Source organism: Carettochelys insculpta, chromosome 8 (assembly GCF_033958435.1).
Source record: "Carettochelys insculpta isolate YL-2023 chromosome 8, ASM3395843v1, whole genome shotgun sequence".
Taxonomy (NCBI): Eukaryota; Metazoa; Chordata; order Testudines; family Carettochelyidae; genus Carettochelys; species Carettochelys insculpta.
The window spans coordinates 19,951,767-19,964,829 of record NC_134144.1 but is presented as its reverse complement, the minus strand read 5'-3'; the positions used below and the strand labels follow the sequence as shown (position 1 = coordinate 19,964,829).

General features: G+C 38.8%; 1 protein-coding gene across 3 annotated transcripts in view; it reads left to right on the top strand.

Annotated features, from left to right (window-relative positions):
- Positions 1-11,280, top strand: part of MYO1B (myosin IB) — a 198,864-nt gene extending 187,584 nt beyond the window's left edge. For all 3 annotated transcript variants that reach the window (XM_075000691.1, XM_075000690.1, XM_075000689.1), the window contains 3 exons: positions 397-549; positions 1,588-1,715; positions 7,421-11,280. In XM_075000691.1, the coding sequence (XP_074856792.1) occupies positions 397-549; positions 1,588-1,715; positions 7,421-7,544 (405 nt within the window). In that variant the 3' untranslated portion in view covers positions 7,545-11,280. The remainder of the gene's footprint in view (positions 1-396; positions 550-1,587; positions 1,716-7,420) is intronic.
- Positions 11,281-13,063: the final 1,783 nt, after the last annotated feature.

Here is a 13,063-nt window from a genome sequence, read left to right as displayed (position 1 = left end):
GATGCATTTTTCTGCACCCCTAGTTCACATTAATTTCAATAGACATCAAATTTGTACAAATCAGGATCACTCTCATTTACATATGTGCTCTTACGTTCCGTTTTCAGATTGTGCGTCTATAAACATACAGTTTAAAAAGTGGTATTTACACATGTAAACATGCAGGGCAAAAAAGAACTGGGGTTCATTAGACTTTTGAATCCCTAAGAAGGCACTTAACATTTTCAGAGATGTTGATCAAACTGGAGCTCCCCCAAAAAGTGAGACACTGAAGTTTCAAAATTAGAACCCATGTGCTTATCTGTATGAACTGCTTTCTTAAAAGTTTCTGTGTCATGGAGTCATCTCCTCTGTATGTTTGGATAGATAATGTTTTTTCATTTTCATGTTTTTCAGTGTGCATCCAGGATTTTCTTGCTAACAAAAAATAATGTCTTGCTGGCTGATCAAAAATCTGGACATATCAAATCATTGGTCCCTCTGGGGGATGTTACTAAAGTGTCCATGAGCTCACAGAATGATGGCTTTTTTGCTGTGCACCTCAAAGAGGTAGAGTTTAAATCTGTAATAATTTATAAAGCACATTTATGCTGTATGAGAAGTACAGAAATGATCTTAGAATATTAATTCCCTTGTTGCTAGCATGTACAGTTAAGAGAGCTAATCATAAACCTTTCCCACATCTGTGATGTCGTAGTTTCAGATTACTAAAGACCAGGTAGTGGAGCTGTTAAATAATGGGTGACAATTTGCTTGTGAAAATAAGATCTAGTGATTTGCTTCAGCCTTTTCAGGATTAGACATTTTTCCATTTATAAAAGGTCCTTTAATCTGGCTTTTATTCATAGTGAAACCTTATCGTTAGCTTTCTTAAACGGTTGGATAGCTTTCCCCCACTCTTGGTGTAACTGAAGGATAACAAACAGATTACTAGATGTGTTTCTGCTCTTCGGGAGCAGTGGGAAGTTTTAGATTAAACGTTATTCCTTTTTCATTTCTGAATAAATCTATTCACTTCTATGTAGGCATCTAAAAAGTCTTCAATAACGTTTTTACCACATTTTTATTGTTCACTTCCTCTTACTCTCTGCATTCATTGTCACAAACTTTACCATGTGTCCCCAGGAGGAAAATATCTTTTGTGGTAGTACGAACAGTTGGTTTCAGTTCCACTATGATACTACTGTGAATTTGCTATGACGTAGCCACCAAAGTGAGATTAATGCACTATATTTCTGTGGGTCTGCTGTGTTCAGTGGCTTTTCTTTGGCCCGTGGGGGGAACCTCCCTTGATATTTAGACTCATAGAAGCTTCTCCTTAGAATCTAACCATTTTAAGATTGGTCATATTTGAAGTCCAAAACCTGAATGGTGTTCCTAGTTAACTTAGAAGTCCAGTGATGGTGACTGCAACCTCCTTTTTACTTGGTCTTGCCCAGTGGTGTGCTGTATCAAAGACTGGTACTTGTGTTTTGGATTTTGGGGGCTGGCATGGGAAGGAGAGTTTCTGGCAGCTGTTTGCCCATATAAAACTCAACAGTATTCCTCTGAATAGTTGCAGTGATACTAAACTTCTTTCTGTTTCAGGGCTCCGGAGCAGCTGGTAAAGGGGATTTCCTGTTCAGCAGTGATCATCTTATTGAAATGGCCACCAAGCTTTACCGCACCACTCTCAGCCAGACCAACCAGAAGCTCAACATTGAGATTTCTGATGAGTATGTTTTTGTGCTTGATTTTGAAAGGACATGCTGATAGGTTCATCAGTCAAAAATCTAACCTTGGATAAACAAAAGGGCTGTTGCATAACTGGGATTTTTTTTCTGAAGGTAGAAAAATAATTTGTAATTGGGGATTCCAGTTTTTCTGTCTGTGCTCATTTCCAGTATTTGTTTTTGGCTGTTTCAGAGCCTTGAAACCTAGCAGAAAAATTCTCTCTCTCCCTCCCTCTCTCTCACTCTACATTTACTTGAAATGAGACTGTATGTTTGATCTGAAATCATATTATTAGTGAAATTAAATACAAATTAAAACCATCTTATTTTTATATATTTATATTTTCACATTGTGTAACACATACACATATACATACGTAGCTTTACTTATGTGTGACTTAATAAATGAATCGTGGAGATCATGAACAGGAAACAATACAGGCTGAATGTGACAGACAAAAAATAAATAGGATGTCAGTACCTCTGAAAGGTCCTTTTACCTTCTTTTCATCATATAGTACCTACAATGCACTCTTAAAATTTCTGTTGATGTTTAATCAGTTATTTGTGGCTTAAGTGGAAGATTGAAATCACCAATTATAAATTGCATCCAATGGGTTTTGTTTCATGTTTTGGCCTCTTGAGGAAGGTTCAGATTCTCAATGGGATAAGTGTAGAGTAGAGTTCCCCTGTGAATTAACTTTTATTGGTTAAGTGCAAATTTTGTTAAGAAATAGAGCACAAACAGTTTTGTCACATAGGGCCTAATTTTGCCACCTTTGTTCATGTGAGGTAAACACATACTCTTTGAATTAATGCTGATTGCAGTGGGATTGCTCATTGAATAAGCTACTGGTCATCTTTAATAAAGAAGGCAGAATCTGTCCTGTAGTATTAGTGAAGTACAGTTTGTGGAGCTGAAAGATGCTGAAGTGTGGGGTTAACTTGAGAAGGCAGTGTTGCTCTTCATCTAAAAATATCAATTCTCATTTTTTGTTAGTACTATGAAAAAATGCAATTTTATTTATTCGGTCATAAGTAGAGATGCTCGTAGCATCTTAAGAAGTTGAGGCAGTTCCTAATAAGGATCTCGTTTAATGCTCGGTGGAGAGGCATAGGCGATCAATCACATTTCAGCATGCATGTTAGAATATTTAGTGCACTTGTGTGGACTGTCTGTCTGAGATCTTGTCCTCTTTCCTGCTAGCCATCTAAATCTTTACAGAGGCTTACATTTTTACTTGTGGATGTGTTGTCTTGGAAATTAAAATGCATCACCAGGCATATGTTGTCCTTTAATTTATCCACACCAATTCATGTACAGAACGTCTTCGTGGCAGCATGATTAGTCATGGAGATCTAAACACAGCTGCAGGCTTAGGAATTGAGGGAAAACTATGCTGCATCCTTGGCCTGGCTCTCTGTGGTGCACCACTCCATGGGAAGAGACACCAGCAGGCAAGGGTACCATTGACCTGTGATTATGCTTAGTCAGTAATTTTTATTTTTCCCAACCCAGGGGGAATAGTTTTTCCACTGCAGTGCATTTGGGTTTATTTATTGTCGCAGGAGGGGGCTGAATGCTAAGTGAATCTGATGTGCTGGAATGGGGTAATCTGTCTCCTGTGTTGTCATTTTCATCAGCAAAACCCTCACCGGACTTGGTGAGCCAGCTGCTTGGGGGTTGTTTCAAGTGGTCAGAACATCAAAAGTGCAGCACTAGTGGCAACCTATGGACAGAGGTACCTAGTGGCACTTTCTGCTTGCGACATGGCTGAGAGCTCTGAGCAAGTGACTCTTGGCAGCATGTGGTATTGTACAGCAGGAAAAGTGCACTGCGTGGAAGCTCTGCAAAGCACAAGCTGCTTCCTCCCGGGGGGGGGGGCTTTCCAGTCAGCTTGGTTTTTGAGACTTCCAGCTGAAGGGAAAAATTCTTTGAAGTTTTTGAGCTCCACTGAAATGCTTCTTAAAGACATTGAAAGGAAGAGCTGCCTATTACAAAAGACCTATTTTAGGTCAGAGGGAATTGTAGGAGAGCCAAACAATGAGGTGGTGCTATCTTGTTTACTGCTTCAGATACTCCTTCACTGGATGTGGTGGTGGAGCCATTCAGAAGGGCCTGATAAGGGTGTATTGATGTTTTAAGGCTACTGGTTGGAAGGCAGGTTTTCATACTCTCAGGAGAAAATGGAGAGTTAGGGTTATTGAATTGGACTGTAGGAAGCTGCTATCAGGAACATACACGTGTCTGAGATGGGCTGTGAAATTTAGACTCACTAAAAAGAGAATTGTGAAAACCGACTGCGAGTAGAGGGTTATTCAACCCCCAGAAACGTTGAGTGGAAGGAATCCAGAACAAGACTGCTCCGAGTAGTATAGTTCTAGCGCCTTACCTCTCTGTGGCACAAAGCATAGAAGTAGTCCATTTGATTTCATATAAAGAACAGTCCCTCTTGATAATGAAGCAGCTGGATATAGTCTTTATTATAATAAATTCTGGAAAGGTCGCTCAGTGTTTAGGGCATCAGCCCAGGACCTGGGTTGTAGGAAACCTCCTTTGCCACAAATTTGCTGTATATGACAGGTGAATGTCATTCAGAAGTTCTGTTTCCATTCCCTGACTGTAAAATGGGTATATTAGCAATTCTCTACCTCACAGGTGTTGTGGTTACACCATTAAATTGTGAGGCACTCCATTACTTCAGTTATGATGGCCATAAAAGTACCTAACTATTTTACAAGTGAACTTCTCCAGAAATCATAAATTCTGCACGTATCGAATAGTTTTCCGATCAAATGAGCATTCCAGATTGTTTCATTATACCCAGTAAAAACATTTTTTCTTTAAATAAGCTGCAGTTTAGAAACCTTCTGTAGGTCACAGAATCAGCCAAAGAGTGTTACCATTACACTCAGGTATAAAATGAGAAAGAGCCTTGTCTGTATTAAATTCAGTCTTACTGGCCACTTGCAGTATTGTTGGGCAAAACTTCTGGAACCATTATGTGTACTGACTGTTAGAGTCACATAGTCTTTATTCCGCTTTTCCCCAGACAGTATTTTATTCTATAGTTTGTATTGGAAATGAGATTGATCTGATGAAGTGGGTCTGTCCCATGAGAGCTCATCACTGAATAAATCATTTTGTTAGTCTTTAAAGAGCTACATTTCTGCTGTGTTATTCTATTCTATAGTTGTTATGCAAGGTAGTTTTATGCCACAGAATACTTAACTATAAATATTTGCCACTTGAACAACATTGTCATCTTTAAAACAGTCTTCAGGCAGTGGAAATTTGATATTTTAGCATTTATAGCCATGTATATAATTAGAACTGCTGAAGTAAGTGGGGACCAATTTAAGTCTCAAACGTAAGATCTCATTGCCCTACATTCATTCTCACATCAATTGTACCTTAAACTAAAATTTCTCTGTGTTAGCCTTGAGACCCAGCCTCAGCAAATGTTAATGGGTGTATAATTATGGACCCTAAAACTTCTAGCATTGGAGGGTGGCAGTGCATATTTATTTTTGAAAGTTTTCTCAAGTAACCATGCAGACAAGAAATTTTCAAAGAATGGGATTGATGACCTCTCTATATACCCTGTTTTAATTCTTAAAATCTTCGTTTACAAAGTGCTGCCTCCTCACAGGACTTTGTTTCTTAATTTGGTTCATATTCTCTGGATGTTAACCTTTGGTAGATTGATAAGTGAGGTTTGAATCTCTGACATTATGTTCAATGCAGGCAGGCAAAATTCCCATGTTTTTTTGCTATCACAAAGATGAGCTTTAACAGGGAAAAGCAAGCTGCTCTTCAGCAGATTATAAAAACCCTTCGTAGTAGGTAACCCTCAATTCAGAAGGTGTAATTTTACATTTTTGTCTATTTGAAATGGTTGTTAGGAAGAACTTAGTCAGCCAGGCATGGTCCTAGATGGTGCTTAGTCCTGCCATGAGTGAGGGGACTGGACTTGATGACATCTACAGTTCCCTGTGATTCGATGGTCTTTCTTTTCTTGAGGCTCTGGATCCTGCTGAATCTGCTGCCATAGCCCAATCAAACATGATGCCTTAGCTGTGCTTAGATTTTATGTTGGGTGTAATAAACTAATATCCATCACTATAGTACGAATCATGCCTATAGGTGGTTGCCGTGCCAGATCTAAATGGCAGCTAGAAAGGGGATGAAAAAAAAACTTCTGTGGATTGACAGGTAGTGGTGCCTAGGTTATGGAGCAGTTATAGTATACACATGACCATTGGTAAACCATCACGTGGTATCTGGAGGAGTGTGGGGTGGGCTGGGGCTGGGGGAGGTGCAGGCAGGTCTTGGTTTTGCCACTTACTCAACCTGTAGTTTTGTTAGATTCCTTCCACATTTGTCTCAGTATCCGCATTTGTAAATTGCAGTTCTTATTCACCCACCTTCCAATGAGGCATATTGAGGATTAATTGGTTATATTGGCATGGTCCTTTAAGTTTAGATCTTAAGAGGTCATCTACTCAAGGGGGGGCAATAATTTTTGATGAATGGCCTTTCCAGCAATTTAATAATAATTGGTCAATGGCCACACTCTTCTATGATATTAATAGAGGAAGCCTGGGGTGGAGGTTGAGTGCAGGAGGAAGCTTGGATGAGGATGCAGGATCTGGGAGTAGGTGTGGGTGCAGGAGAGGATTCTGACCCGGAGGAAGAATGCAGGAAAGGGTGCAGGGATTTGGAGTGTAGTGGGCCTGGGTTGTGACCTGGGGCAGGAGTGTGGAAGGAGGTGTAGGGGTTTGAGTTGTGACCTGGGGCAGGAGAGAGGAGGGTGCCAGGTGCTCTGACTGAGAGGTGACTCCCAGCCAGCAGGACCTTCAGGAAGGTTCCCTGCATGCCCCACCCTCACATGCCACTCAAAGAAGCTGGCTTCAGGTGTTATGTGGGTCTCTGCATGCCATTTGGGCAGCGGGTGGGGCTTTGCATGCACCCACAGCATGGCCCAGGCAGCTCCTATTGGCCAGTTTCCAGCAAATGAGCTGTGAGATTGTGCTGAGGTGGAGGGGCAGGAAGTGAAGTGCCCCCACCCAGGGCATGTGGTGCTGAGACCCACACAGCCCCTATAGCTAGCTGCTTTGAGCAGCAGGTGCAGCAGGCAGAGTCTACCTGAGGGTCCCGCCAGGCTGCAGGACAATGGCAGGCAGAGCAGGCAGTTTGTCAGACTGGTTCTGGCCATGGGTCATGTTTTGCCTGCCCCAGTCTAGTCCCTCCTTTACCACTGAGGCAGGATTAAATATATCTAGATCATTCTTGACTGATGTTTTTCAGATGTGTATTAACAAGAGTGTTGAATGAGGCTACGTGTTATTACTTGTCATTTTGTATTTTTTATGTATTAATCACTCTTTTTCAAATAGTCCATTCAGAATGTTCCCCTTCTAAATTGGTACTGCAAAAATCGAGAGTTTCAAGGTTCCTTAATCACTGACAGTGGAAGATAATTGAACACGGGGAAGTATAAATGGTGAAATACGCTATATAACATTAAAATGTTCAAGTTTCCAGCAGTCTACTATTGGTAATATCATGAACAATTTAATGAGGTAATATCACGTATGTTTTTCTTGCTACAATACCTGATGAAAGAGAGTCTTGCACAAAGGACTATTTACTGTACTTGTGGTTTTTTCGCCCTAAATTAAAGCCCATTTTGTCTGTCTCCTAGGTTCCTGGTTCAATTCAGACAAGACAAAGTATGTGTGAAGTTTATACAGGGCAACCAGAAAAATGGCAACATCCCAACTTGCAAACGAAAAAACAACCGGCTCCTTGAAGTGGCTGTACCTTAACTGCAGCTGGTCCCTCTACCTTTCATGGACTCGTTTGTTTATTATAGTGCAATTTTTAGTTTTTTGGGCTGCCAGTGGCTAATAGCTTTAGAAACCCTTTGAGTAATAAGCTTTTAAATCTTTCTTAATGCAGTAGTTTTAACTCTCAGAATGCAGATTTGTCCAGTGGCACCATTGTATGAACTGGCCAATATCTGTTTACACATGATACGTGCTCTTTGTTTTAGCCATCACGTTTTAGTACAGCTTACCATAAACCCGTATATTAATGTAAATCTATTACTACTCATTGGACTAGGAATCTGTCTCACAGAAGCTATATAGGTTGCATCATAAAAGACATTGATGCTTTTGGTAACTTTTGCCCATTGCATTTTGATACCAATTTTTGCTGGTAATATAAAGGGTTAATTGTTTGCTACCATTGGAGAGACTGGCAAAATTATGAGACTGAAACAGCAATTTTAATTGTAATCCACTCTAAAAGGTATGTAACTTGATCTTTAACGGAATATAGTGCAGGCAAACCTAATTCTGCGAAGCAGAAGGAATGTACAATTGCCTATGAAGCATGTGCATATGGTTCTTATTTGCAGTATGAAGCTCGTGTGTTGAAACAGGCATTCTAATTAGATCAGGTATTTTTAATGACCATACAGTAGGAAGCAGCGTAGAATTACTGAGGAGGCAAGAACGTATTTTTCATTCATAACAGCTATATGATTCAAAGTATATTTTCTGTTCTGTTTTTTCCCCTTAAATTACTGGTTAACGTTAGATCCTGAAAAAAATGCAGTAGTTATAATAATGGAAATTGCGAAGTATTTAAACTGTTTAGTTATTATCTGAGCAGTTAGTCTTTTTTCAGATATGGGCATGTACAATGTGCAATAAAACATGACATTTTGTGAGAAAATTATTTATAATACACATTTGTGTGTAAGAGAGAGATGACAGGTACAGCCTGCAGATGATGTAGAGATGAAAGTTTGGTTTTAATTTGCAGTTTTTAAGAATGTATGCTACAATTGTCAATTTGGGGAAAAAATACTTAGAATTAAAAAGTTTTTCATAATTCTGGGGGGTGATGTACATAAATTGATATTATAATAAAATTGTTCTAATTCTGTGCTGTTTGGTACACTTATGTTATAAGGATATTTTTGTATTTCAAAACTGTTTTGTGTAGGTTTTTTTGTGCCTGATGTAATGTGTGCACAGAAACAATTTACAATCGAAAACTGCATTACAAACTTTCAGTGTAACTGATTGCAGTTAGTCTTTTCTAAGCCAGGAGCATTTGCTGAAAGCATGGGATTTACAGGGACGTTTTTGAGTTGTTAGATGGAGATAACTACTCGAGATGGTTTGTTGAATGCAATTGTTTCTTTTGTCGATACAAGGACAGACAATTAAGTATTATTGTGTACTTGCAGTATGATGCAAGTACCTGCCTTCAAAGACGGGTTAAGACACCAGATATTCAATGCCAGAAGCCTAAGCATAAATAAAGTGAAGATAAAGCGCAGAGTCTCCTTATTTTCCTGGTGACGTTCTGTAAGGTTTATGAAAACGTCGTTTCATGTTCTGGTGTGACGTAGATTATCAGTATTAAAACCCCACTGGTTATGGCAGCACAATGACGAGCGCTTCAGACAGACTCCTTACATGTCCCAGAAAAACTGTTATTCTACTTGTGAATTTTTTATCCTATTTTGGTTGGGTTAAAATGAGAGAAAAGGATTTAGCTGCGGGTGGGACACAAAATGGTTGCTTTCACTTTTCTCTTCAGTACTACTAAAGAATGGTTTTGGGGGCGGGGGGTTTATAGGAATTGGGGTGAAAATTTTCTGTTAAACGTCTCTTAAATGTGACAATGGCTAATATCTGAAGGCACAAAGTACATCTGTGTGGTCTGATTAATGAACTGGAAATTTTAAAACATCACAGCCATACTATACCTGGAGAAGTTTGCCAAATAAAGTATGGTATTAATTTCTAGAGCAATACTGGGGTGCAGTGAGATTGTGATGTCATTTCCTTTAGACCATAACACAAAGTTATTGAAGTAACTGAAGTTCCGATCTCCATTTTTTTAAATAAAGTAAATTAAAATTTTCTCTTGGCAAAGTGTAGCCCAATTAAAGCTATAATGCAGGGATCAGCAACCCCCAGCACAGGTGCCAAGGGTGGCATGTGAGCTGATTTTCATTGGCATGCAAGGTGGAAGTTCAGTCCCACCCTTCCTTTCCTATGCATCCAGGAGGTTGTGCAAAGCCAGGCCAGTTGTGGATTAATGAAAGAACAGCTAATGCTACCAACCACCACCTAAATGGTAAAGATCTGTATCTGTATTTATTAATGAAGCTGTCATAAGTAGGACTATTCATGACTCTAAAAAGTATCACCAGCACTGGGACCATACTTAAAAGTCAAAAGGTCAAATTTGCTAACCCCTGCTATATAGAAGGTCTGGTAAAGGTGCTTTAGCTTTCAAACTGTGTTTAGTAGGAACCCTTTAGGGCCAGATTTAAAAAACAAAAACAAAACAAAACTGGGAAATAAGGTAGATGTTTAAATTCTATCATTGTACAGTTGTTTAAACGTGGAAAATTATTGGTGAAGTTCAGGAGCATCTGAACTCTTGACTAATGGAATCAATGCTACTTCTTCACTTTTGTGTCAAGTCGCTATATAAAGTACTTCCTTTGCGTCCTCTGTATTTATGTAAAATGTTCATACTGAAAGGATAGTATAGATAATTAAAGAAAATTAATGTCTTTTTACCTTGGTTTCTACTTGTTTTCAGGCACCTTGGTAATTTCTAACATCTGAAGAAGTTCATGTTTTGTCATATATTGCCATTGGACACCTAAAAATTATTGTATTCTAAATGTACAGAATGTGTTTTGAGCATACGTTATTTGGATGTGTTAGTTTGGTCATGGTATTTTGATGTTTCGAATAAGTATCCATGGTGTTGGGGGAAAAACCTGCAATGTCACCCGGTCTATTTCCTTTCCCACCATTTGCTGTCTTAGCCTTCTTATGTTAATCTTACTGGTGCAACTGTAAAAAGGGGCAACAACTTGCTGGTGATGAACTTATACATCCCTTGATCTATCATTTTGCTTCCTTGCTCTTGTTCTTGGGGGGACTTCCCTGTGTGGAACTTCACCAGTCAAAAATAAAATTCTGTTCCTAGACCCATATCCTCCCCAAATCTGTATGCCGCTGGTTGTACTCCTTTCCAATCCCATACAGCTAAAACTTGCAACAAGTTCACATTTCAGGTTAATGATACCGGATATTGATGAGTGGAAAATATAAAATCTGTATTTTTGTTTAGTTTTCTTGTGAAGCAACATCTCTTTCCAAGTGATTGCATGATAAAATTTGTTCCGGTGGCATTCTAGTGTGTGCAATGTGATGTGACTGAATTAAACCTTTCTTTAGACATTGTTTTCTTTGGACATTCTGCAAATTCAGCAGTCCTGTTGTCAGGATTTGGATTGGCTGCCTGAGCGAATGGTGTAAATAGGCCAGATGAACTGATGTTATAAAATGACATCAAGCCACACCCCTATCACTTTGTACATATGGTGTTTTATGGAAGAGAAGAAAAAAAGATTTTCCTTTTTTCTTTTTTAAAGTTGTATACTGAATTATATAATTGATTTGTTTTATTGTACAAATCATGGCATTAGTAAACTAAAATATAAAGCATTAAAGAACAGAGTTAGTTGTAGGACTGGTTTTGTGTTTTCTTTTGCTTCTGCCAGAAGTGAAAGGATTGATTTTTCTAAACACTCCTAGAAACACTTAAAAAGCCTAAACTCATTTCATATTGATACTTTGAGATCTTTTGTGCCTTTGCTGAATTTTCCCTGTTTAATAGTTAAACATCCCTTACTTTTGAAAAACATATTTGCATATTTTATAGGACGTGATGCATTGTTTCTGCAAATTGCACTGTAGTATGATACTATTTTAAGAGGAGAGGAAGGACAACATAAATTAAGGTTCTCTGGACATTAAAACAAACATGAATGTCTCAAGCACAGGCAGAAAAAAAGTTTAAAGGTATATCATCAACTTAAAATTCGCACGCATATATGTTTCAAGTTTCTTGTTGTAACAAGAAAATACTCTAATTCCTCTATTCTTTGTTCCTTCTGCACCTTTATTTCTGTGCATTTGACTATATTCTGTATATAGTCAATTTCACAGTTTCTATTGTATAGTCATTTTCCCCTGGGATTTAGCAAACAACAATAAGCGAGAAAGAAACTTTTTAAAAATGTGATTGAAATATTCCCTATATAAGCAAAGACCTCTGGCACAGATTGTAGTACATAAAATTACTTTTAAATCTACTTTTTACTTTTCACATTGATAGGGTTCTTTCAATGTCATAGAGTTTTGTAATTCAGATAAAAGACATGAGTTCTGATCCTGCATTCAGTGAAGCAGATACATAACTTTACTTACGTGAGTAATACTGTGGACTTTGTGTGAGTAAAGTTACATAAATGCCTGAGTTTCTACAGCATTGGGCCCTAGGGGTCCCATTCTCCTACAAGAGGACAATAACATAATTGCATCACTTCCAATTATGGAAACCTTTTCCATTTTTCCCATTTGTTAAGTCAGAGAGCTTCTTCCAGACATTGTGTTAAAGGCTGCTTAATACATGGAAAAACATTATTGGCAAAGCCTGTGTTTGGGCCACAGCACTTCCTTCTGCTAAAAACATCAATAGAGGTGCTTGTTTTCTCTCTACATATATACACACAAGCTGTACTGTATTCTGTGATTGAGAGAAACTGTAGAGCATTAACTTTGGCATTTACCATATGCATTAGATTGAGGATTAATAAGGTGGGCTCTCTTTAGCCCTCAGCGTCTTACAAGGACAACATGGAGGATGAGGATAAGTAGGGATCTTGATAATTTTGAACTGCTGCTAATAACACTGGAAAAAACATCCTTGTATGCTGGGATGGGTAAGGATCAGGCATTCTGGGACGATTTAGTGGAAAGTAGTTGGAAGCTGAAAGTAAAAGGGAAGGACAGCACAACTTGATTTTTCCAGTATTGAAATCCACAGATAATGCTCCATGGCTACATCTACACTAGCCCAAAACTTTGAAATGTCCATGCAAATGGCCATTTTGAAGTTTACTAATGATGTGCTGAAGTACATATTCAGCGCCTCATTAGAATGCCAGCAGCTATGGCACTTTGAAATTAACACGGCTTGCCGCCGCGCAGCTTGTCCAGACGGGGTCCTTTTCGAAAGGACACCGTCAGCTTCTAAATCCCCTTATTCCTATCTGCTGTTAGGAATAAGGGGATTTTGAAGTGGCTGGGGTCCTTTCGAAAAGGAGCCCTATCTGGCCGAGCCACATCAATTTCGAAGTGCCACGGCTGCTAGCATTCTAATGAGGTGCTGAATATGTACTTCAGCACTTCATTAGTAAACTTCAAAATGGCCATTTGCATGGGTATTTCGAAGT